This window comes from Fragaria vesca, linkage group LG3 (assembly GCF_000184155.1).
Source record: "Fragaria vesca subsp. vesca linkage group LG3, FraVesHawaii_1.0, whole genome shotgun sequence".
Lineage (NCBI taxonomy): Eukaryota > Viridiplantae > Streptophyta > Magnoliopsida > Rosales > Rosaceae > Fragaria > Fragaria vesca.
This window is the reverse complement of record NC_020493.1, coordinates 16,791,672-16,818,002: the sequence shown is the minus strand read 5'-3', so window position 1 is coordinate 16,818,002 and position 26,331 is coordinate 16,791,672. Positions and strand designations below refer to the sequence as shown.

Below are 26,331 nucleotides of genomic sequence, written 5' to 3'. Positions count from 1 at the left end.
AAAAGCCCAAATCCCCAAAAGTTTTATGCTCCAACTCCAACAGCTTCTCAATTTTGGAGATTTTAGCATTTATTAAAACAATAAAAATGCTATAAGATTATTAATAATAACAAAAAAAAAATCATATATTTCATTGTAACATAAATTACCCAATAAAATATTCTAGATTTTTGTTCTTATTGTTGGAGCACGTGAATAATAAATATTTGGGGAAGGAAGGCTTTGCTGCAAATTTGGGGAAGGAGTGCTTCTCTTTCTTCTCCATCTCTATTTTAAGGAATAAGATGGAGAAGCTGTTGGATCACAAAATAACCCAATATTCCTCTAAAATTGATAAAATCAAGAAAATGGGGAAACTGTTGGAGATGCTCTAATAATCAATTTCAATATACAACTAGCTTGATTCTTTTGAAAAAGTGCAACTAGCTTGATCGTGGTTATAGTGGTTACTAACTCCTTGACTACTAAGCTTTTACTTTGAAAATGAAGGTTTTAACTTTTAAAACGGCTCTAATTCATGTCTAGTGAGTTTTAAGGCCCTTTAATCCAAAATATGAGTATTATCACTATGTAACAAAGAGAATTTTGACCCTTGAATCTTGTTCAGCCTTGGCCCTTTGGTACACACTAGTTTTAATGAATTCATGTAAAATAAGTTCGTATCAGGACAGTTGAGTAAGAGCTATGATTCATCACTAGTCACCAATCATCTCATTTTCTTACATTTCTCCACTCTTTTGTTTTCCTTTTTCAATTGAATGGTTAATGCTTTCATTTTGTGTCCTTACAAATTTACAATTTTAACTCGCATATTTTTTAGTTTTTTGGCCGAATGAAGCATATGTAAGTAAGAATAGCATAACAAAAATTGCTTATGTGATACATCAACTGCTTAACTGATTCACAAGTAGAGATTACTTGATTGGTTAAAGCTCTCCCATCTTTCTTGTATTCCTTTTCTCACTTGCAGAATTGATGCAAAGTCCGGACTACGCGTTATAATGTTCAAGATCAGCTAAATGTATAAAAATAGTAATTGCAATGAAATTTTTCTAGAGAACCAGCTCATCAAGAAGACAAGATCAGTCACTGATTTCCCATATTTGGACGAAATGAAGGTCAATGTTAGGTGAGAGGGGACAAGCATTATATATTAGGATACCTAAGCTAGCAATTAGCACCGTCATTCTCCCATATTAAACTCTTTAGTCGGTGCTACATAGCTGGACCCTGATTCCATGCACATTTTTATTCCACAGAAATACTCTCACCCTTTTTCTCTCTTTTGGTGAAAAAACCAGTCTATTACTGAATAATAATTGAGACAAGTATGGAGGTTCATAGTAAGTTAAGGAACACAAGTATTTTAAGCAAACCATATATTCCTTGTGCAGAGCTCCTTCCTATTCTTATTCTGAACTGTCGAAGAGTTTGGCATAGACAAAACAAAAGTTGGAGTAATGCCATTGTTTTCGAATAAACTTGACCCACCTTAGGATATACTTATCAATCATCACAGATTCACATGTTCTGACCGTAGTATGTGTAGAGTTGGACACACCAAGGCGATTGGCAGAGGAAATTAGATGGGGATAAGGAGCTTTTCCCCTACCTCTCTGTTCTTCTCTAGTTCTAATTCTCAACTGGAAATCTCGGTAAAAACCCTTCACTACTGCATGAAAATGCCACTCTTCTTTGCATTCAAAATCTCTTTCTTCATGACTAACCCGTCTTCACCTGCAAGCTTCCTTTAACTTTTAACATATTTGGTGCAGGCGTAATAAGAGATCAATACATTCCAACAAATAACAACCCTTTACGGCATGTGTCAGATCAGTGATGGGCAACATCCACAACCCCAAACCTCCCTATACAAGGAGACGAAATTATTTTCCACAACCAAATTCCACACTTGACAACTAGCATCAGAAATAAATGACCTTATGCAACCTTCTCCCTCCCAATGGCAATATCCATATCCTCACCACAAGCATCAAGAACAGATGGATAACTGAAACTATCTGGTCTAATCCCTAATTTAGAGCCTCATACAAAAGTTGATGAGATAAACAAATTCCCAGGTAGCCGTTGCAAAATATCTGGATGATATTATGAGTAGCAACATGAAGACTAAAACTTGAGCAAAATGCGGCCAGCTCAGGATGCATAAAAAGAAATGAAATACCAGAATCAAAAGAGTTCAAAAGAATGAAATATTGAAATCAGAGAAAAAGAAGAATGAAACATCAAAACGAATAGCAAAAATATCGAAGTCAAAGAAAAAGAATAATATTATGATTCTATCTTCTTCAGCATGGATCAGTAGCTAACATGCAGAAATAGATAGAAGTTGAAAAATCTGACCATCAATTCAAAATCATGGCAAAACTAGAAGCAAACTATGAATGAGAAACAATCATGACAATGCACACCCTAATTTTAAAACCACAATGTATTGTTATTTTGATGTTACATAATTTGCCTGCCACTCCCACTGACAGGACACTATTCTTCCTTCCCATTCTCAGCCTTACCAACCTAACTTCTTTAAAACATCATCGTTAGCTTCTTCAATTTCAGAGAAGCATCTCTTCTTGCTTGTCATTGGCAATTCCAAACCCACTCCTTGATGGTCATGAACTCCATCAAGAGGTTTACATCAGTATTGGAGTTCGAGGACAGAAAGTGACAAAACAGGAATAAGAGGTAGTACCAGAAGTGGCAGACCGGCAAAAGTTCATTTAGCAGACTGGGAAAAGCAAGTGGAAAAGCTGCTTCTAATTTAGTTTATGTGAAAATATTTTCAGAGGTAATTTTTAAAAGCAACGGTCTGGCTAATGAAGGACGACATAAACCATAAACCCTCCTAAAATAAGTTATGCATAGTTTGCCCGCAGGACCAAACATTTTCTGGCCTTTGAGTAGGATATGGGCCTAACATATTCATGATAGGGCCAGCACTGCTCAGCCCGTGTATCACTTAGTGCTAGAAAAGCCCAGGTCTAGGAATACGACCTCCCCATTTTAAAGACCTGACACCACCCTTTCAATTAGAACAAAGAAAAAATAACCAGTCACGGAATTGGCCAAACAAAATATGCTAGAAATAAGTGAACTCAATGAAACAAATGTTGGAGAATTTCCCATGCCTTCTCAGTGGTCAATCCAAGTGCCTTAAAAGAAAAATTCTGAGAATGCAACGTATGGTAATTCAAATCCTTATGCATGCTGTGACTCACCAGGCAATTATTGCGAGAAATATTGGAAAACTAAATGACGGCCATAATATTTTCAGAAGGAACACAAAACCTAAAAAAATTAAATAACTAAATAAACAGGCTCATGTTTTGGATTATCCTAAATAGTTGTCGAAAAAAAAATAAAAAATTGACGGTCACATTTCAGATGATATTCCTTACGGTAACATTCACAAATTGGCAAAGTTTCATTACGCGACACATGTAATAATCGCATGACTCAAAGATCTTGTAGATTGTTTTTCTTATTCAACCCTTACACTTGCAGAGTGGTACCAAATATGTCTTATTACTGAAGATTGTTTTCTTATGAACATATATCAACATCAAATTCATAGGGAAGAGAAAATAGGGACACCTGGCAAAGTGGCTCCTGCGTCTACAATGTAGATATTTCCCGAGACATACTCAGAGGAGTCATGTATCAAATAACGAACTAGTGATGTCAATGCTGGATCTGAAGTGCCAAATGTTCTCAAAGGGACAGTTCTCATAGCCACATTGTGTAGCCAATCTTTTTGCATAAGACCTTCTGTAATTTCAGATCTGAACAGCCCAGGTGATATTGCATTCACTCTGATCTTGTGAGCCCCCAACTCCAAAGCCATGACCTGTTAAACAAAATACAAAACAGTATAGTTCCATCACTCGACCAATAAATAACATTTTTATAGTACATACCCACACGAAACCCTAATATCAACAGCGTCGAAGATTATGACAGTTTACAGATGAAAAAATAAATTAAAACAAAAATCCTTTAAGCACAATGCTAGGATTATGCTATGTGTTAAACAAATAGAGTTGAGGATAATACAATGCCAACAACAAAACATGAAGAAAAGTTAGGAAGTAATATGCTATATGGTGCAAAACTACAAACAAACAACTTCGAGTCTACTATACTATAGAAGACCAGCAATTTAGCTTTAAATACTGAATTAAAGATACCAAGAATCAAAACTTGTAGACCAAGAACAAAGCCTTTGATAAATATAAACAACTGAACTACTTCTACTTATAGACCAAGTTCTGTTTTGAAGTATAAGGTCTTATTGATTCATCCCTCCTCTATTCATAGACTTAGTAACTTATCTTCTTTAATGCTAATGTTGAGCAACAGTCACCACTCAACATGGCAGGCATCACTTCAAGTAGTTATGTTTCATTTACGGGCCAAAATCCATATATCAAGCTACTAACACAAATATGACTCCGTTCTCTTGAGTTGTTGATAATATTTTAATAATTTGTACTCCAATGAAAATACCTTGGACAAGGTGTTTACGGCACCCTTTGAGCAATTGTATGCTGGACCTCCAGGCAAATATCCACGATTAAGACCAGCAATGGAAGATATATTAATGATTGATCCTCCCTTATCTGCATTACGCATGCATAGGGAAACATATTTTGATACCAACCAGGTGCCTGTCAAGTTTGTCTTTAACGTGTTGTTCCATTCCTCCTCAGACAATTCCAATGCAGATGCCACAGTACCTAGAGACCAGAGATGGAAGATGAGAACTTAATTTTAAAGGAGTCTTAATTTAAGTTCTCAAGATGGGGTTTACGGGTTGAGGTTAGGTGAGTAATCATGTATCCAAAGAAGGACAATCTACGTCAAGAACATAAAACTAGTAGGGCAGCATACCCTGTTGGTTTGTGCTGTATCTAGCACGTGTGAGTTGGTGTGTGCACAAATATATGTTTGTGTATACATGCAGGTGCATATATCATACCCAAGTACACCCAACCATGATACAAATGAAGCTTACCAAATCCTATGCAATCGAAGCATAATCTTCTAATCCTAAGATGGCAAGTTTAGACAACATATGGATTACCATCTTTCTACGCAATAAGACAACATGCAAGGACATCTAAAAGAATTAATATTCCTGCCAAGATGGGACACGCCAGAAACTTTTCCTAGTGGGCACAATTTGAAACAATAAATATGAATCATTGTCATGGAATACATATATCCAATAAACTTGGGTTTTTAGCGGATTCCGAGAATATCGATTCGTATGCGATTTTGTACGATCTAATGCTTAATAGCATAGTACAAAATGCTTTAGTAATGATGCATCACAATTCTAGTGGTGAAATGAGATAATTGTGTAAAAGAATGGAGCAAAAGAAAAGAGTTAATATTTGAGAGGCTAGGATCAGGGAAGGATGGTATCAAATTGCTTTTAGGTATCTAGTTTTACTTACTGATGTTTTATGAGTGAAGGTAAGTTTAATCAAATTAAATTAAATAAGTTATAATGAAAAGAACGTAATAAAAAATAACGAGTTTGGTCGGCTTCCCTTGTGGTGAAGGTACTTTAATCCATATCTATGAGGCTTCACTAACGGTAACTAGTTGACCCCTCTATGCTCACTGAAGGCTCCCACCAGTCTCTCAAACAAATACTCTCTTTGATAATTTATTCCCAACAACAGATCATAAAAGCACAGAACAAGAAACTTGGTGTCGAACTCCTAAGCTATGCTAAAAGTTACATGAATTCACCAAAAGAGAAAATAAAATAAAAATATCATCTTATAATTTATCAAGCTGGTTGAAAAGATTTATCACATATTTCATAGAAAAGATTGCCATATGCCATAACTGAAATATTGAATGCACTTGCATGGTTTAAGCTCTTCTTTTTTGGTAGCTGTAGTGTCATCTGTCTTTTACATAAGTTGGAGACCAAAAATATTCGGATTGATAGTAGTAAAGCCAGCATACGGCCTCCAAATGTTTAAACTTTTGGGATTAGCGACTTTGAATGTCAAGCATATCTCTAGTTATCTCACCCAAATTCTTACCAAGCACACTCTAACTAATTTAACATCAGTACTAATCTCATAAATTAGCTCAAACCGAAAGCCGCATTTTACAATATCAAACAATAGCATTGTATATAGAAAGCTGTTACCAAATTCCTACATGTCCAGACAAACCTTAAATTCCAAAGCAACACTTAAATATTCCAAATTGCTCTCAATTTCCCCTAATTCCTAAAATATATAACGAAATTAGTTAAGGAAATTCAATAATCAATTCAAAATTATTAGAAAAAAAAAACAATAATTAGGTAGAGATGGAAGGCAACCAACCTCTAACACCGGCGTTGTTGATGAGGGCGTCGATGCGACCAAAGGCATCCCAAGCCTTTTGCACAGACTTCTGAATAGCAGAGCCGTCGGCGCTGACGTCGAGCTCAACCGCGAAGGCCCTCGTCTGAGGCGGCGCGGTGGTGGAAAGTTTGTTGATTGCGTCACAGATAGAGTGGAGGCGATCGACGCGGCGTGCGGCGGCGACAATCCGGCAGCCGGCTTTAGCCAAGTCGAGACAGAAGTCATGGCCGAGGCCGGAAGAGGCGCCGGTGACCATGACGACCTTGTCGGGGAGGTCGTGCCATGGCTCCAGGTGGTCTGAGACTTGGGTCTTCGCCATTGTAAAGAGTGAATAGAACTGGTGTGTGCTTTTGAGGGTAATAGCGTATACTCCTTACACGTGGAACTCCACTCACATTGGGTGCAAAAAGGTTAGGTGATATTGTGATAGCTTGGTAGGCAATATCTATCACGACAAACTTGAAACTTTAACGTTGAGAGACCTATGATGAACACGGATATATCACTCCAGCCACCAGGTCTGTATATCTTACAGTGGATGTACCTGTCACACAAGCCATTAGGTACGCATAGTCTTGACAAATTGCATATGTGGTTCGTCAGTTGGAAAAATTATAAAGTCTTCGAAAATGACATGTGGTCACGTGTGAATGATCAGTCGACAACAAAAATCATCAATTCCGACTAAAAGTAAATATTAAATGTCAATCGATAATCAAATTTCAATCAAATTAAATTGATTATCGGAAAGGAAGTCGAACATTTAATCAAATTAGCAAAATACTTTATCAGTCATAATCGAATCAATCAATAAATACAGACTGATTTAATTATGTTAATAATTATAATTAGATCAATCAATCAAAACTGATTGATTTAATTATACTGTTAAGGAAATACAATTAAAACACTGTCTTCAAAACATTCCATAAACGGAGGAACGTCGACACTATAAATACCCCTCTCTCATATCAAGAAGAGGACTTCCGGACAAGAGAGAAAAATTACTCTCGAGAGCTCAGAATTCTCCCAGAACCCTTGAAGAATTATCAAGCTGTCAAATAGTCGATTCTTCATCAACCTCAAACCTAGAAGTTGTCAAATCCCGAAGAGTCCCAAATTGTCAAATAGCCGACATCTTCACCAACTACAAGACGAAGAGCAACCACCACGTGGAACTGCTCGTGGCCCAAACCCGATCAATGTCAAGCCTCTACGGCCTTTGATCAACCCTCGTCTTCAAGCCTTTCAACAAATCAAAACTTTTACCAAGTTCTTCAACAAGCTGTTGGAGAATCAACAAGCACCAAACACACGTGCCGATTCATCCGCTATCAAGCCGAAGAACGTTCACCACGTGACACCTTTCTCGACCCAAATTCGACCAAGATCAAGCCTCTACGGCCCTTGGTCAACTTCCTTCTACAAATCGTCAACACGATAAGAAGTTCAAACTACAACAGTTCAATTCAAGATCAAGTGCTCGTCACCCTTGGATCAAATCAACGATGGAGATCGAATCAGAGGACATTCTTGTTAAAAGAATACCCACAGAGATTGTAACCCGCAAATTCAATCAATACAAATATATTATTTTGTACACATGTCTTTCTGTTATTCGTTACAGAAATTTTCGTGTTTACAAAATTGGCACGCCCAGTGAGACCATCTCTGCCTCTCATCTCCTCCTCCGACAATCTCGCCATCCTCATCACATGGCTTCAAAGATGGTGCAAATCAAATCGAAAAACAAGACCAACAAGGTAGCTATATAGCTACTCTGAAAAGCAGTAGAAACCTTAGCGATCATGTTGCTCATAGTGAGTCATTTCAACTCACAACATTCAACCTTCATTCCTCAAAGCAGTTTCAGCTGATCGACGTTTGGACAACAATGGTGGCAAACCTCACGAAGCAAAGACTTTTAACATCGTCAGGCAACTCGAGGAAACATTCTCCTTCGCCCACAACCAAAGTTGATTCGAAGATATGTCCACACTTGGAATTGCATCTTGACAATCAAATTGAAGCGATTCTAGAAGACGACTCTTGCGCCATGCAAGTCATGGTGATAGAAGTGATCAACATGGAAGAACAAGCGGCCCAAATAGCCCAGTTGACTGAAGCGGTGAAGAAGCTCCAAAAGACCATTGAAGAGAAGGATGTAGAAATTGCATCACTCATGGAGAAGCTAGAAGTTCACCACGACAATGACTCGGAGAATAACCTTCATGGCGATAAGAAAGACAAGTCTAGTGGATCATCTTCCGAGCAAAAAGGAGAATCAAATTCCATCCTAGCTTCATTGTTAGTTCAACAGCTTCAAGACATGATTGCCAAGACAATCAAAGCTCAATATGGTGGTTCGCCTCGAGATACACTAACGTATTCCAAGTCTTACACCAAGCGGCTAGACAATTTGAGAATGTCAACTGGTTACCAACCTCCCAAGTTTTAACAATTTGATGGCAAATGTAACCCAAAGCAACACATCGCACATTTCATCGAAACATGCAACAACACTGGCACCGATGGTGATCATCTTGTGAAGCAATTTGTTCGCTCACTCCAAGGCACGGAGTTTAAATGGTTTACAGACTTGGAGCCTGAATTCATTGACAGCTGGGAGCAAATGGAAAAGGAGTTCTTGAACCACTTCTTCAACACACGTCGCATGGTGAGTATGTTAGAGCTCACCAACACCAAACAACAAAATGGCGAGCCTGCTGTAGAGTTCATCAATCGTTGGCGTACACTAAGTCTCGACTGCAAAGACCGACTCTTAAAATTGTCAGCGGTATAGATGTGTATTCAAGGCATGCATTGGGATTTGTTGTACATTTTTCAAGGGATAAAGCCTCGCACCTTTGAAGAACTTGCTACCCGAGCTCATGACATGGAACTCAGTTTGGCTAGTCATGGCCAAAGAAAATGTGACATCATAGAACCAGAGAATCAAGAGTCTTTGGCAATCAGTACAACTCCTGCAAGATCAAGCAAGGAGGCAAACTCTAAATGACTTGGAAGCTAAAAGTTACCCTTTTCCAGATTTCGATGTTGTTGAGATGTTGGAAAACTTGCTTGAAAAAGAACTAATCAAATTGCCAGACTGCAAGCGTCCAGAAGAGATGCATCGTGTCAATGATCCTAAGTATTACAAGTACCACCGTGTCATCGGTCATCCTGGAGAAGGGCTTCGTCTTGAAAGACCTCATCATGAAGCTAGCACAACAAGGAAAGATATGTTTAGATGTTGAAGATGACGTGGCTTAGTCAAATTATGCAACCATCTTTTTTGAACACCTTGAAGTGGTGTCCTCAACACCTTTGTTAGGGGCATGCAACCCGTCTAAATTTATGTAGACCACTCAAGAGTCAAAATGTTTCTTGTCCGCACTAGTTTAAACTGCGAATGACACACAAAAAAAAACAAAAAACAAAAAAAAATTATCGCTCCTTGTCTGCACGAGCTTAAATTGCAAATGACAACCAAAAAAAAGAAAAAAAAAAACAACTCCTAGCCTGCATGAGCCTCAACTGCACAAGGCACAAAAAAAAAAATGCTCCTTGCCCCCACGAGCATAAACTGCGTACGACACCTAAAAAAATATAAAAAAATCCTTGAACTACGTCGTGACTTGATCTCTTTCTCGTAAGAGTACGTAGGCAGCTTGGAAGATGCTTCTAAGTCCAGTCATAACAAAGTAAGAAAATGAGTTTGCTCGGGTTGTATAGAGTACTGCCATATCAAAACAAGGAAATGAATTTGCTCGAAGTGTTTTCCATGTTAAAGAAGAGACATACAAAACTTGAAAGAGGATGACTTTGTGCAATCTCAGGATTTCTACTCTTCCTTGCGCGGTCGAAAAATACGTAGAGCCTAAGCACTTTAAGTGATTCCTCCCGCTTTCAGAAAGTGGAACAAATCAAGCGTTTAGGTTGTCACACCCTAAATTTTGGATAAATAAAAAATTTCAAATTCAAGGCATAATAACCAAAAAAGAAAAACAATCACTACAACAATTTAGTTTTACAACTTGTGGAAAATAATTTTGAACAAAGTAAAACTCTCTCAATACTCACAACAACTAGAAAGTAAACAAAAAGAAAAATTACCTAATTGCCGCAGCCTTAACTCTGCTAAACCTGACCTGCAAAATCAACCTCTACACCCTGGATTGGTGTACCGGGTTGTAAACAACAAACTCGGTAAGCTTTAAAAGCTCATATGAGTAAATCTACATTAAAGAACTCAACCTAACATCACAAGATAAACATCAGTAATTCTTGCTTATAAACTTAGTTCAGGAATTGCCTAAAAATGAGAGAATTTAAAATAGAGTAAATAAGAAAACACAACCATCCACAAATAATTAAAATCATAAATGAATCCTGCAAAAAAATGTAGTTCAGGAATTCACTAAAAATCACAAGTAAAGATTTAGAATCTCCTGCGGATAAGCATAGTTCAGGAGATACTCAAAGCAAGGAATTTAAATGACAACACATAAGAACATCACATAATCATTTCTCTACTCTTACTTATGAGTTCGTCAACACTTAGTCATCCCTCATAAGTAACCAAACAAACGCGTACGCATGGGTTCGTTGACACTTAGTCATCCCCCATGAAGTACCGACAGACAAACTAGAGCTCTATACTGACCGTAATCAATCACCCGGCCAAGGCTTGGTTCCCGGTCCACCACGAAGACTCCTAATCTAATGCACACAATCACCACTAAGACACACATCCACAACTAATGCATACAATCACCACTAAGGCACACATTCACAACTAAGACACACAATCACTACTAAGGCACATTCCACAACGAATGCACACAATCATCATTAAGACACACACATCCACAACTAATGCACACAATCACCAGTTCACCACTAAGGCACTGTTCCACAACTAATGCACACAATTACCACTAAGACACACACATCGACAACTAATAACCCATGATCAGAAGTTCTTTTGAAATATTTTATTTTTATCAGAAAAATATTTTTACTTACCCATGAGCCGTTGACGATCAAGCTCATTTATATTTAAAAACAAAATCATTTCATTTCAAGGACAACTTCACAATTAGCAATAATAAACTATAAAATAAACTCGATTTCTTTATGAACCCATGTGAGATTTACTCACAATATAATAATATCATCATCAACAACACAAAGAGCACATCATAAAAATTATATTCTTCCACATAGATATATTTATATGAACAATCATAGATATTCCCACAAGAATAATCTACCAAGAACTAAAATATTATGATCACAAGAACCTTAAAAATAATCATTTAAATATAAAAACTTGTTTTTTCTTACCTATGAGTCGTTGGCGATTAAACTCATATATTTTAAAACAAGCAAAAAGAAAAACATAGTTTTTAAATCTTCATCATCAACATTTTCATCATCATAATCATCATCATAATAATTATCATCATCATAATAACCATAAATAAATATGTCACAAAGTGAACCTTGGTGAGATTTTACTCACCTAAATTCCCGCTGTGTCTTCAACACAACACAAGAGCCAAGCTTAAATATCAACTCCACACGCTACCTATTTAACACAATTAATAACTTTAATAACCACTTAAACAAAAAGAACATTGCACCCTTAACAAGCCTTAACCTAAGATTTGCCCAAAAAGGGACAACCTTCTTCCGAGACCTCCCAAGGTCATAGGAACCCTTAACCAACCTATTGAAATAGCTAACAAGAATTTCAAAGCTCAAACACCAAAGCTTAACAATCTCTCACGATTCTCTTAAACCTAGGATGCAAAACTTGATCATAACATAACCTCATGATATGTCAACGTGCTTGTATCGACGAACATAAGCTAACAGTTACTCCTAACCTCCCAACCCCTGTCGGACGCGCCGCCACGTTCCACCATAGACGGCGACGAGTGGGCCCCACGCGCCACCCCAGCAACTTCAAAATCTCAACAAACTTCCAACAGCAAACTTGTAGATTGAAGAAAGGGAAACAACTTTTATACCTGACGGTTGAACCAATTCGGCTGGAATCGGTAGGAAAACACTGGAAACTCGCTTGAAAGTTTGGAATCCACCACCGTCACTCTCCGCCGTGAGTCGCACTAGAAGACTACCAGAAAAAAAACCAGGACGCCAAGGAGCATCTATCCCGACCGGTTCCAAGCTGCGTCGCCACCGCCGGAGGTGAGAATTTCGTTCGGGTCTCTAACCCGAACATCCAAGCTTCGAATCGCACACACCGCTGAGAATCGGCGCAAGCCACCACCACAAGGCAGCTCGGACGGAGGAGAGGAAGAAAACCCAACCGGTGCCGGCGTCTAGGTCGGTCCGAGGTGGCCGAAAAAGTCGGGTCGGGTCGGCCGGGTTTGGGTCGGGTCGAAAGGGATTTTCGGACAATGAGGGTGAGGCGCGAGAGAGAAGGAAAAGAGAGAAGAAATGGGTTCCGGAAAATGAAATGGAAACCCTAAACTTTTCTTATTTAACCCCAAATTCTCGTAAAGCCATGAACTTCTGCTGACCATAACTTTCTCATACGAAGTCCGTTTTATGCGTGCCACGTGTCTACGAACTCGTATCATCGTGCTCTACAACTTTCGTAAGGAAGTTTCTCGAGAAACCCAACAGATTAGAAAGTCAACTCTTGACCCTTCAAAACCAAAATATCGTTTCGGGTAACTTATGCATCCGAACACTTCCAATCTTCCTTCGAACCTCAAAACACACTAACTTAAACTCGAAAATTCCCAATTATTATTAGAAACTAATAACAAATTTCCGGGGTATTACATAGGTTTTCACGCTCTTCAGATTGTCTTCACGGTACGCAAAGCCTAAACACTTTTAAATGATTTATCTAACGTCTAGGAGGTGGAACAAATCAAGAGTTTAGGTTTTCGTGTTCTTCATATTATCTTCAAGGTACACAAAGCCTAAACACTTTGAGCGATCAATCCCACGTCTAAGAGGTGGAAGAAATCAAATAGTTAGGTGTTCGCGTTCTTCAATTGCCATCAAGGTACGCATGCCTAAACACTTTGAGCGATTAATCCCACGTCTAAGAGGTGAAAAAAAATCAAGCGGTTAGGTGTTTGCATTCTTCAATTGCCATCAAGGTACGCAAAGCCTAAACACTTTGAGCGATTATTAATCCCACGACTAAGAGATGGAAGAAATCAAATGGTTAGGTGTTCGCGTTTTTCAATTGCCGCCAAGGTACGAAAAGCCTAAACACTTTGAACGACTTATCCCACATCAAAGAAGTGGAACAAATCAAGCGGTTAGGTGTTCGCGTTCTTCAATTACCACCGAATTATTACCAAAGTCTGAAAAAAGAAAAAAAAGAAAAGGGTTGCTGCGTAAATAAAAATGAAGGAGAAGAGGTGCTGCCATGGGAATTAAGAAGAGTATTCAAGGTGATTAAAGATCACCCACGTGCATGCATGAGTGCCATTAGCTTTGGCAAATGGTCAATTTTGCCTTTCAAAAAGGGTCAGAGGATTAGTCCAAGAATAATTTAAGCCAAGGTAATACCTCAATCAATTTTTTCTGTGTCGAAAGGTCTCTTCAGAGTGACTTAGGGGGCAATTTAGTTTTGCTGGGCAACCTAGAAATCCATAGAAGCATCAGAATATCAAACGAAAAGAATTGAAGAAAAAATTAGGTACGTAGAGTACCTTATGTTTTGTTGCTGTCCTATCAAGGCCAAGGGTCTTCTCCGCCTACAACTTGAGGGCAATTCAATTGTGTTCTGTGATCTGCAATAAAAATAAAAATAAAACTAATACCAGAAGGATCGGTGATTTAGAGTTTTAGACAAAGCCAACACAGTCAAATCAAGAGGAAAGAAAAGCAGAAAACATCACAGTAACGGGGGGACGAGAACCTTGAGGCAGTCGATATGGGGATGGATGTGTTCAAACTCGGAACCCTAATTTATATTGAAGCCCTAGGTATTGCTACACCGGTAATTACCTAGTTGAGACTAGAAAATTATGGAGGGAATCAAAGATTTCCCGCCATATAGCCTCAAATTATTTGGTGTCCGAAATCATTTATTGTGGGAAATCTTGCAAACAATCAATCAAATCGAGAAAGTAATATATCTAAGATTTATTTCCATTTATATTTGGTGTTCGAAAATCTCTGCTGAATTAAATAAAATATGTAAGGATCCTTGCAAATTTAAGAAATCTCTACAAATTTGGACATTCTGTAAATTTTAAGGAATGCCCACATATATAGGGAATCCTTGCAAATTTAGGAGTCCCTACAAATTCGGGATTCCTACAAATTAAAATGAATTCCCACATACATTGAAGCCCAAGAAGTTGGCCCAGAATTGTCCACGTCAAAAGTATGGACTTCAAGCCGCACCTCCGACACGTGAAGGCAACACGACTACACCTTGAAGTGGGGGCAATTGTAGATGCATAAAATTTAATGAGAATAATAATTATTAGATTATTCATATAACACATGGTCCCGACAAATTGCATATGTGGTTCATGAGTCGGGAAAGTTGAAAAGTCTTCGGAAATGACATGTGACGACATGTGAATGGTCGGTCGACAACAAAAATCATCAATCCCGACTAAAAGCAAATATTAAATGTCAATCGATAATCAAATTTCAATTTAAATTGATTATAAGAAAGGAAGTCGAACATTTAATTAAATTTGCAAAATACCTTATCGGTCATAATCGAATCAATCAATAAATACTGATTGATTTAATTATGTTAATAATTATAATTAGATCAATCAATCAAGACTGATTAATTTAATTATACCCTTAAGGAAATACAATTAAAACGGTGTCTTCAAAACATTCCACAAACGGAGGAACATTGACACTATAAATACCCCCCTCTCATATCAAGAAAAGGACTTTCGGACAAGAGAGAAAAATTACTCCCGAGAGCTCAGAATTCTCCCAAAACCCTTGAAGAATTATCAAGCTGCCAAATAGCCGATTCTTCATCAACCTCAAGCCTAGAAGTTGTCAAATCCCAAAGAGTCCCAAGTTGCCAAATAACCAACATCTTCACCAACTACAAGACGAAGAGCAACCACCACGTGGAACTGCTCGTGGCCTAAACCCGATCAACGTCAAGCCTCTACAGCCCTTGATCAACCCTCGTCTTCAAGCCTTTCAACAAATCAAAACTTTTACCAAGTTCTTCAATAAGCTCGTGGAGAACCAACAAGCACCAAACACACGTGTTGATTCATCCGCTATCAAGCTAAAGAACGTTCACCACGTGACACCTCTCTCGGCCCAAATTCAATCAAGATCAAGCCTCTACGGCCCTTGGTCAACTTCCTTTTACAAATCGGCAATACGATAATAAGTTCAAACTACAACAGTTCAATTTAAGATCAAGTGCTTGTCACCCTTGGATCAAATCAATGTCGAAGATCGGATCAAAAGACATTCTTGTTAAAAGAATACCCACAGAGATTGTAACCCGTAAATTCAATCAATACAAATATATTATTTTGTACATGTGTCTTTCTGTTATTCATTACAAGAATTTTTGTGTTTACCGTCGTAACAAACAAAATAATGCTTTTTTGTGTTAAATGGCAGCCTACACCTAGCAATTGTTGTTACATAGCTAGTCATCACAGATTCGGTATCAAAGCATATATATGTGGCTTCAACAACAATAGAAAAATGTTGGGCAAAGCTGCCTAATATACACACATGCAAACAAGCACGTTCCAATCCTCATATAATCAGCCTTCTTGAAATCATATGCATCCTATCATCACCCTATTGTATATTGTAACATGAACAGAAGTCCTTTCATGCACGTTGAATATTCTTCTTCTTCTCCTCTATTCAAATCAATTGGTCTGGAAGCTAACAAAGCAAGCAGCCCTAACTGCATGTGTCCAAATCAGAAGAAAGTTGGTTGTGGCAACCACTAATCAAACATGTTCAGAACTACAAGAAGCTCTTGCTCTAAAATATGTACAGGACCAGACGGCATGTCTCTTTCCGCCAGTTTAATCTCCACTTGCTATATTTATAAACCAATTTCAAAGATGAATGGAAATCATTATTCAATGTACGTAGAAAGTTAACCGAACTCTTAATTTTGAACGTGATGTAATGAATTTGAAGAGAAAGACAGAGATCCTAACACTGTATAAAAATCCAGGGGAGTTTCTAAAGACCTGTAGCATGCATAACCAAACATTTTGTTTGTGTATAAATGTGTGGTTCAGTGTGTAAGAGAGAGAGAAGAGAGTTCAGATCGACATGAATACAGGAGCTTGGACTACACAAGAGGACAATATCCTTGTAGATTATGTCGAAACTCACGGCGAAGGAAAGTGGAGCAAAGTTTCAAAGGAAACAGGTAAGAAATTTTTATACCAAGACAATGGATTATAGTTTACATGGAACAAAAATTAGTGAAGATGTTATAACGGATCCAGGTCTCAAGAGATGCGGGAAAAGTTGCAGGGTGCGGTGGCTAAACTATCTAAGATCCAATATCAAGAGGGGCAATATCTCACCGGAGGACGAAGACCTCATCATGAGACTCCACAAGCTCTTAGGCAACAGGTCTACCACTGCCTTCATCTTCAGGTATTTTGTTTCTTCTTTGTGGATTGATTTTGTAAGTGCTGAAAGAAAGACTATTGGCATCTGCAGATGGTCTCTCATTTCAAGGAGACTTCCAGGGAGAACAGATACTGAAATCAAGAATCACTGGAACACTGTCATAAGAAGAAGGAAGATCATCAATAGCAAGAAGCAATGCATATCAGAAAACAATAAACGGAACAACAAACCTTCTGTTGGGAGCTCCCATTTGCTGTTGACAGACTCTGATGCAGTCCATACGAATCCGGCAAGAATAATGAAAGTTGGTAAAGCTGTTCACCAACAGTCACATAATGACGAAAATCTTGAAACTGATGTTGATTGAACCAAAGCAAGAGGGAAAGTCGGGCAATGGTAATGTGGTAGTGGAACCAGAACCTAGTAGTGATACATCAATCTCTTCCACAGAGGGTAACTCACCAGACCACATAATGAGTTGCTACTTAGAGCAGCTTTTGAGGTCTGATATTCCAGCTTCAGAATTCTGGAAATTATGCAACTTTGATAATGATGATACAGCTGCACAAAGTTTAATCGGTTACAAAAACAAATAGAAAAGGCTTTGTGATTCATCTCCTGAATGTTTAAATCATTCTTTCGGATAATCAAGTTTTGCATTTCCTGATTGTAACGTGGATCATTCACCTCTACTTCAACATTTGAAATCAAACTTAATGCCTTATAAAGGATCTTCCAACCCTGTTGATGATCAAGACAATGTTTTCTTTATGTTGGCAAATTCGGGAGCATAAAAATGATAATTTTGTTGTGGTTAGTGGTTACTGCATCCTACTTATTTTCTTAACCGTGCACCTGGGCAGCATAAATATGAGTCATTTTACTAGAAATAATATATTGCAGGCCTTCTCTGCCGAAATATGAGTCATATTACTAGAGATAATGCAGGCTTTCTCATAAAAGTCACTTCAGTACCTGCATGTTTTTGTTCTGAAATTCAGTCCCCTCAAGGAAATTACACTATATGAGGGAATTAATGTTATTTGTTTTTGTTTTTGTATATCAGTATCAATGTAGAGAATAGTCAGAATACTATTGCGTCAATGTTATTTGAGCATTCAATTCGTTTGTATTTAGAGCATGAGCCTGCTTAATTATTGAAAAGGGTATTGCTTAATTATTGAGCATTCATTTCTACAAGTTTTCTGTAATTCCCTCATTAATTCCCTCGAATAGTGTAATTTCCTTGAGGGGACTTAATTTCAGAGTTTATTGTTCTGTTTATTATTTTTTGAATAACATCAACAAAATAGTTTCTACGAGTTTTCTGTAATGCCCCGTATTTAATTTTACTAATTTATCGGTTTATTACGAGTTACTGAGGAATTTAACCGTGTTCGATAACTTAATAAGTTAACGTTCAAATTTATTTTTGAGTTTTTCTCAAAATGTTAAACTATTATTTTAAGGTCTCGATATCATACTTCGCAAAAACACGAGTTTACCGGTGTTTTCAGAACATCGAAATATGTTTTACTAATAACTTTGTAATGAAAAAGGAGGAGAAAAAAAAAAAACAGAAAATAACTGCAGCACACCTTTTTATAGCCAACTCGCCACCATCTCTGCCACACTCACTATCACAGTCTCACCCTTTTGCTAAATCAGACCCAAGTCACCCAACATCAACACACTCGTTCTCTTTTTCACAGGTCACTCTCTCTCTCTCTCTGTTAATTGTGACTCGTTTCTTGTTCTTGCTTTCTGGGCAATTCTTGTTTTCTGAAGCTTTATAGGAACTGGGTTCTTTTCTTTTTTTTGATTCTGGGTAAGACCCAGAAACCGATAATCGAGAAAGTTCGTTTCTTTTTTGCTATTTGGATGAAAGAATGTTTGTGTTGGTTAGATGTTTCAAAACTGCATGCAAATTGGTTTAGGCAAATGTGCAGAGATGACTGAATTGATGAGACCAAGAAATCTATTTTTATGAACATGGCAAGAATTGTTGCGTCTAGAGTCTAGTATGAGCAACTATGGGTCAGAGTTGTTGTTATCAGTGGATTTGGTTGTCAATTTGTATGCTAGTGTATTCAAGGCCATGATGTGGCAGGGTTCATGCTAGATTTATTTATCTGTTTGCTTTTATGAAATTGCAAGAGGAAAGCTCTGTAGGATTAGGTTCTGATTAGAATGAATGTTGTTATGATTTGGTCAGCAATGAGATCGAATTGAAGGGAAAGTGTTGTCCTGAATATAGTCCAAAATGACTGCATTTCTTTAGTGGCAAAAAGAAACGATGATGGTGTTGCTATAGAACCTTTAGAGTAGCTAGTTTATTTAGTAAATTTTTATGTTGCGTGGGCAGTGCTTAAAGATCTCTGCAGAGCCTTAGCTTATGGTGTGTTTGGTGTATTAGGATGCCAATACTAAGTAAGTTCTTTTATGCAGGTTATCAGTTTTTAAACCATGAAGAGGCCATATCCATCAAATGAGCAGGTTGATATTATATCATCAGATGACTCGTCTTCCTCAGACGCAGAGATGGAAGTCACTACTGAGTGTGATAGCAAGCAGTCAATAACATCTGAAGGTACTTGCACAATAGAGCCTTGTCTTGCTGAAACTAGTGAACTTACCTAAAGTTTAAATACTGTAATTCAGGTTTTCTTCTAACTTTGCACCTGCATCAATCGAATGTATGTTTCTTCATAGACTATCAATGATTCCGTGGTCCTATTGAGCTTGTAATCAGTAACTTTCTCAGAAATGTCTTGACTTGTGAGTTTGGAATACCTCATCAATCTATGATCAAAGTAAGCTTTGAAAAAGAAAATGGATAACCTCTAGCATGTTTAGATTACTTTCATTAATGCCATGGAGAGAAATAATCAATCTGTAAAAATCCCTGATCCAAGCTATGCAATGCTGTTAAATAAAAAATAAAATAAAATAAAACACTATGCAATGCTGTTTGTTTTGGTAATTGGATTAGTAATATAACATTTTTTTGCTTCTAGGATTATTTCAGCAAGTGTTTTTCCTTATTCTACACCAGGGTGTCGTTATAGTTATTGTTGTAATATTTGGAGCTATAATTCACTGAATGGAGTATTGCCAATGTGTGCTAACCTATTTAGAAATCACGAGTGACTAACAGTCCTGTATATAGCATTTTGAGAAGTTGTTATGTTCAACTAAATCTATGTTGATTTCCTTAACAAATATGTTGCTGTTGCATTGATTTTATAGCTTTGTTTCCGAATAGGACTCCCTAAGTTCTCTAAAACTGCTTTGAATTGCAGGTGCTTTGATGAGGAGGGCAGAGATGTATCAGGAGTACATGAAGCACATCCCAATCCCAACACATCGTGGCTCTGTTATTCCATTTACCTCATGGATGGGTTTAGGTAAATCCATTAAGCAGCTTTATGGACAACCTCTGCATTATCTCACCAATATTCAGCTAAGACAGTGGGACAAATTGAGGATTGGCAGTGAGGACGAATTCAGGCCCTTGGATGCCATCATTCATCCTTCTAAAGCCGAGGTCACCATATGGCTCATTGAAGAAGTTCACCGAAACACCTCATCTCATCATCATGTAGCCAATATGTGGCTATTGGATCCAATGCACCATGCCTTTGTTGATTCCATCTTTCCCCAATTAGACAGCAGCTCGTGAATGGGTGAAAGGCCTTCACTTTGCTGTAGTTTGCTTGTTAACTTTGTTTGTTTGTTTGTTTTTTTTTTTTATGTAAATTTTTGTTACAGTTCAGCATGAAATCAAAAATATTTTGTTTGTCATAACTTGTAAGCCTGCAAGAAGCCTCAACAAACACGCACACAAAAGCATAACAAAAGCATAACACGCACACAAAAGCATAACAAAAGGATGTCCATGATAATAGACTTATGCTATTATGTGAGGTTTGAAGCAGTTTCTATGGCACGGTAGAATTGGAAAAGGTGATTGTGTAGGTGCACAATGCTATCTAGTTATGCATCACCAACACCATGTGTTACTATCATACCAGTCATAATGCTTTCCAATGGCCTTTCATTAAAATGTCGGCAACTGTTTGAGTTTCAGTATAGGATAACGGAATCAATATGCTACAGCTTAGCTACAAATGTGTAGGACAATGGAATGCTACAGCTTAGCTACAAATGTGTAGAGGTGATGAAGGAACAAATAAACGTACATTTCAAAAAGCATGAGCCGAGCTTGATTCCAGTAGTTGTCTCGTTCTTGCATCCACATAAACAAGATATGATTCAAATGCACAAGAATCTTGTGTTTTTTTTTTATTCCCTTTTGACAGTTCACTCCATGATCATCAACGACTAGCTAAATTTGGGGTTAAACGGCTCAAGCACAACTTCAGTATTGCCTTGCTTCATTAGGTAGTTGGAAAGGAACTCTCTTTGTATTTTCAGAAAGGGGAACAAGAAGAGTGAGACTGAGGTAAATAGCCTCTGATTTAAGATTCGGTACATTGGTACAAACAAATTAAAGGTCTGTTTAGTTAGTTTTTTAATTAACCATGGTTGTTTGATTTCTATTGTCAGTTAGTAGATGTAAGAACTCAGAACAGCTTCTAGTTCACTATTTCTGTCTGATACTTAGTTTAGTTGCCTCTAATTTTCTTTGAAATTTCACGGGTCAAATTTTCAGAGAGATCTGTGGTGATAATGCATCTCTCTTTGACACGGTGTCAAAATTTCCATGATAATTGTTGTTTTTAATAAGAAACTGGGTAGAAACTCCATGGTGACACCAAAATACTAGGCGTCTTGTTTAGAGTTTAGACTTTGGCATACATTGAAAGTTTGAAACACATATAGTGATCAAATTATAACCAAGAGCTAGAGATATATTGAAAATATCTGTCCCCAAAGAAATATTGTAGACATTGGTGTCATCTGATCATCTGGTGATCCAAATGATGAGCAGTACGTACACCTCTAGCAGACATGTATTAGACCAGCATTAGTGAAGCCACTTGCTTTATAATGTGGCTAGTCAACTTGAAGGTGTTGCTTTTGATCTCCCCCAAGTATCTTCCCGGGTCTGTTACCACCATCATTAATCGGCTATATGAGGCAAGCACAGGAATTCAAACAAACCCGCTAAGAAAGAAATGATTTCAGACTCGAGCAAAGATAAAAGGATTTGAAAGATAAATAGTTAAAAATATCAGACTACATAGGTACGCTTCAACTGAACAAGAAAAAAATTAATATATGTACAGACGGAACCATCAACTTTAAGAACTAGGAGAAGCATTCAAATGCAGAACTAATGAAAAACCAAGAAAAACTAATAACAGAGTTGTCCTGGCTACATCAATTTGAAGTAGATTGATGGCGCATCACATCACATAGTACACAATTTGGAAGGGAAACTATGGTGATTCCATCACCTGAAAATCACAGTCCTCCCAAATCGGATGCAAATTGGTATAGCGATCTGGTGATGGAAGTGGAGAACAAGGAGGTGAAGAGACTGAGTCCCGCGTGATTGGAAGCAAGGTGTATTGATCCTCAGGTATCTCTTTCAAGTACTCAGCTGCACTCTCCTGCTGAAAATCACAACATAAAAGATAGTTAAAGGAACCATACAGTTCAGAATTATCCAAACTAACGAACTAGATGTGCTGCAAAAGAAAGCATTTGAAAATTTACCTCCACTTCAGTTAACTGAGAAGGTTTTGGTGGAGATGAGAGGTTCTTGGATGGAGTTGGTCCATTTATCATCCAAAATATATCCATTTGTTCCATCTCCGAAGCCTCTCTCCTTGCTTTGATGCACAGGCTATGGTCATGAAGGAAACCTTCGTTCTCATACTCACAAGAAGATGCCTCTGACACAACAATAGAAGTCTTCTGAAGCCGTGGCTTCACTGTGTAATTAGACACATCATTTAGAGGCTTTCGGATGCTTCTAGTCTTCACTTTACCAGAGGTTTTAGATATGCCTTTCCTATTGCTTGCATCAGCAATGATTTCGGGAAAATTGTTCAGAGCAGGCTTTCTTGTTGCCTTGGTGAAATCAGGCTTCCCCCTATTTGATAGGTCTCCCAAAGGTTTCCTTCCAGCAAGTCCACCTTTCTTTGTTGATTTGAATGCTCCCTTTCCCGCAACAGAAGCTCCTGTTGTAGATGATATTGTTAGACCAAAATATCATAGGAAGAATTTGAGATATTACGGAATAGCATAGCAAAAAACTTGGTGAGTACCATCAGAGTGAACATTGAGGTTCTGATCTTGCACCAAACGAAGAAGTTTTGATGCCATTGGTATACTCTTTTTAGCCAACTGATTTTAATTCTCTGCTAACTGTAAAAAACAAATGAAAGAAAGTAAGAAAATAACCATGCATAGTATGCATTGCATAAACACATGAGTAGTACCATCCCATGTACAATATATCCCCTTTGTTCAAATTGTCCATTGACAGTTTAGGATAAAAGAAAACATACAGCAGAATTTTAAGCCTAACTGGACCATTGCATAGAAACATTTCAAAGAAAGAAGATATAGTTACCAACATCAGATCAATACACCAAGTTATTTTGCTTTTAAGCAAAAACACTATAAGTTAGATCACAGATTATCAGTAAGAAAGTTAGAAGAAATGGTCAGTGTCATACAATAGCATCCCTACATTTACAGACAATCAAACAATTTTTCAACCAGTTTAAACCAAAAAGATGAACATAAAAAGAAAGGAGTGATTTTAAAACATATTCCAAATCCCAGGTTGTTTAATATCACCAGTATGCAGAACAAAGTCATCATTTGTCACCCCTAAAATCACAATTCACTAAATCCAGTCTAAGACCAAATCTTGTACATAAACCCCATCTCAGAAACCACATATGAAAACCCAGAAAAGAAACAATCTGAATCTTTACCATCAATTGAAGAACCATAAAGAACCCATTTCAATCAGAACCTGGAATAACACTCTTAGTCCCCACAATTCACAAAATCAGGTCTCAAGTTTATATCTTGATACATACTACTCTATACCCATTTCAAACCATTACACGAAGCCCCAAAAATAAAACCTAAATTTGATTAATCGTGATGACCGATCTCCACAAACCCTAAAATTGAGGATTTCAATTCAATTGAAGCCATGGCATGGAGTGATTTGAACACAAAACCCTAGAGAAATGAATTAAAATCAGAAAATTGAGAAAGCTCACCGACGAACGAACGAGCGAGATGCGAAGATTGCTCTTGGAATTTGCTCTTGAAATTGCTCTTGGAATTTGAGAGTTTCGTTTCCCAGTTCTTCTTTTTCTTTTGTTGATTTTTTTTCTTTTCTGTTTCGTCGCGTTTATATAGAGCGCAATGGGTTGCAACGGTAACTGCATATGGTATTACATCGATGTCCCTCATCTGTTGCATAATTACAAGCTGACCATCTAATCTGATGACGATATTGCCCCTATTTAAAACTAATCTTACAACTCTGCCATTCAATTACTTTTGCCTAAGCTTCTCCTCTCTCTACTTCTTTCTGAGAACAAGAGGGGAATTCGTACAGTAGAGACCGGAGATGACTTCATTTTCTTTGTGAACTAGCGCAGATTCTTTATTGATCATTTTTCATACACTCAGGTGAACTTATTCTAGCCAAGATGGATGCAAGCAAAAACAACATATGACAATGAACACTAACACTACAAGTTAACGAGGTTCGGCCAACTTGCCTACATCCTCGGGTGAACAAGATGATGATAAACCCAGTAATGAAGAAGATTACAATCATAAACCACTCCTCTTTACCCCTCTCAACAGAGGAGCAGCCCTAATTTCACCCATGAAAAAAAGAAAAAACAATACACCTTACTAGCATTCCTTTCCAATAAGATCTCACAGGGAAGCATCCTCAGCTCCCTAAAAAATTTATAGGTTTCTCACAATCCAGCCTTAAGGACTTCAGCGTACTGTTCCTTTGCTGACAAAGACCGTATCATGCTGTTCTTCCTCTCAGTTGCGAATATTCTACCAATTTTGATTCCTGGAGTCCAACAGGATTCAACTTTGATCAGATTTCACCATTCCAAGCTGTTTTGAGCCCCAAAACCCACATTGAACCATCCCCTACATCAGTTTTCCTTTGGTTGAATTTGAATCTGCCCAGTTTGGGTCACATGACTCGCATCCACTCTTCCTTCCCTTCCATGCTGTAAAAAAGTTTCAGCCCCGGCCAATAGGATAAGAATATCTGTGGAAATCATATATAGAATTGACCTGAATATGAAAACTAGTGGGCAAGTGGAAATTTAAACCTTCAAATGAGATATTACCTAGTTTAGGTGAAGCCTCATCCCGTCATCCGCTGATCAAATGGATCAAAGAATATTAGACAGTTCTCCTTGCTACTGCATCACTGCTTCAACAAGTCCTGCATAAAATGCATGTTTTGCAATTCTTTTTAGGACTTGGTGGAACTTGCTTTTGGTCATACTGACTAGTCCCTCCTGTTCACACGCCATAAAATCCTATCTGATGCATAGTACATAACAATGCTAGTGACTAAATATATGACAACTTGCAAGTAGTGACCTCAAGCGTTTAAACTATTACACCATCTCAGATACATAAGAAAAATCTGTGTTTAGTGTGTCACATCCCGACCCTTATATTTTTACCTTATTTATTAGCGTGATTATAATAAGAATTTTACCGTCTCGATCATTGAGTAAATAGTTTAATTGGTCCCTAGAGGGGTTTCGGGGACGATTATGTGCGGAGGATTATTCGTATGAGGAAAATACGACGACGGTAAAAATAGTAAATTTTAGCTAGTAAAAGGTAATTTTATTCGGGTATTATTTTTCGGGGTGTTGAATTTTGGAAATATGGGTGTTGGGTCGGCTGGGCCGAGCCCAACCCATTTCTTCTTCTTTCTCTTCTCCCTCCCTCCCGATTTTTCTTCTCTTCTCACCCGATTTTCTTCTCTCTACACCCAGCGGAATTCCGGCCGTCCTCCCGCCGCCGTCCGACCTCCGTTCGCCACCGGACCGGTCCCGTTCGGTCGGTCTCCCTCCCAGCAACATTTCTAGACCGGTGAGAGGAGCCCTAGCGCCGTCGTGAAGGAGCGGTGCCACCCGTAAGGTCCGACTGTCCAAACCTTCACTTCGCCGGAACTTCCTCCTCCGGCCACCAATCCGGGCAAGCTTGGTATGGTTTTGTAGCCCTCCAACCCAGCAACCTTGCCCTAAAAGGACTCACTCCCTCTTGAGCTAGGTAAGGAGAAATTTGAGGTGGAAGTTTTATGGTGTTTTTGATGTTTTTAGTCGATTGC

General features: G+C 38.0%; 5 protein-coding genes across 9 annotated transcripts in view; 2 read left to right on the top strand and 3 right to left on the bottom strand.

Annotated features, from left to right (window-relative positions):
* Positions 1–3,383: 3,383 nt before the first annotated feature.
* Positions 3,384–6,904, bottom strand: LOC101305831 (3-oxoacyl-[acyl-carrier-protein] reductase FabG-like). Of its 2 annotated transcripts, XM_004294489.1 has the most exons (3): positions 6,375–6,895; positions 4,528–4,757; positions 3,384–3,868 (listed from the first exon to the last, which is right to left on the bottom strand). In XM_004294489.1, the coding sequence occupies exons 1-3, from the start codon at positions 6,712–6,714 to the stop codon at positions 3,590–3,592; spliced, it is 849 nt and encodes a 282-aa protein (XP_004294537.1). In that variant the 5' UTR covers positions 6,715–6,895; the 3' UTR covers positions 3,384–3,589. The 2 variants fall into 2 exon arrangements, with proteins under 2 accessions (XP_004294537.1, XP_004294538.1); XM_004294490.1 differs by lacking the exon at positions 3,384–3,868 and having other exon boundaries at positions 4,079–4,757; positions 6,375–6,904.
* A 9,260-nt stretch (positions 6,905–16,164) lies between these two features.
* LOC101310096 (trichome differentiation protein GL1-like) lies at positions 16,165–18,166 on the top strand. 4 transcript variants are annotated; one of them, XM_004294507.1, is made up of 4 exons: positions 16,165–16,503; positions 16,597–16,797; positions 16,877–17,006; positions 17,097–18,166. In XM_004294507.1, the coding sequence occupies exons 2-4, from the start codon at positions 16,698–16,700 to the stop codon at positions 17,371–17,373; spliced, it is 507 nt and encodes a 168-aa protein (XP_004294555.1). In that variant the 5' UTR covers positions 16,165–16,503; positions 16,597–16,697; the 3' UTR covers positions 17,374–18,166. The 4 variants fall into 4 exon arrangements, with proteins under 4 accessions (XP_004294555.1, XP_004294554.1, XP_004294552.1 ...); XM_004294506.1 differs by having other exon boundaries at positions 16,490–17,006; XM_004294504.1 differs by having other exon boundaries at positions 16,490–17,030.
* Positions 18,167–18,636: 470 nt separating this feature from the next.
* LOC101308651 (protein RDM1-like) lies at positions 18,637–20,810 on the top strand. The gene is made up of 3 exons (XM_004294499.1): positions 18,637–18,718; positions 19,455–19,596; positions 20,309–20,810. Exons 2-3 carry the CDS (start codon positions 19,473–19,475, stop codon positions 20,686–20,688), a joined length of 504 nt encoding a protein of 167 aa, XP_004294547.1. The 5' UTR covers positions 18,637–18,718; positions 19,455–19,472; the 3' UTR covers positions 20,689–20,810.
* A 1,364-nt stretch (positions 20,811–22,174) lies between these two features.
* On the bottom strand, positions 22,175–24,329 carry LOC101307183. The gene is made up of 4 exons (XM_004294494.1): positions 24,221–24,329; positions 23,246–23,345; positions 22,692–23,158; positions 22,175–22,588 (listed from the first exon to the last, which is right to left on the bottom strand). Exons 2-4 carry the CDS (start codon positions 23,301–23,303, stop codon positions 22,412–22,414), a joined length of 702 nt encoding a protein of 233 aa, XP_004294542.1. The 5' UTR covers positions 23,304–23,345; positions 24,221–24,329; the 3' UTR covers positions 22,175–22,411.
* Positions 24,330–24,761: 432 nt separating this feature from the next.
* Positions 24,762–26,331, bottom strand: part of LOC101307470 (putative disease resistance RPP13-like protein 1-like) — an 11,513-nt gene continuing 9,943 nt past the window's right edge. Inside the window, exons 3-4 of the mRNA XM_004294495.1 lie at positions 25,331–25,428; positions 24,762–25,248 (exon numbers count right to left, since the gene is read on the bottom strand). The gene's annotated coding sequence lies outside the window, so the exon portion shown is untranslated. The remainder of the gene's footprint in view (positions 25,249–25,330; positions 25,429–26,331) is intronic.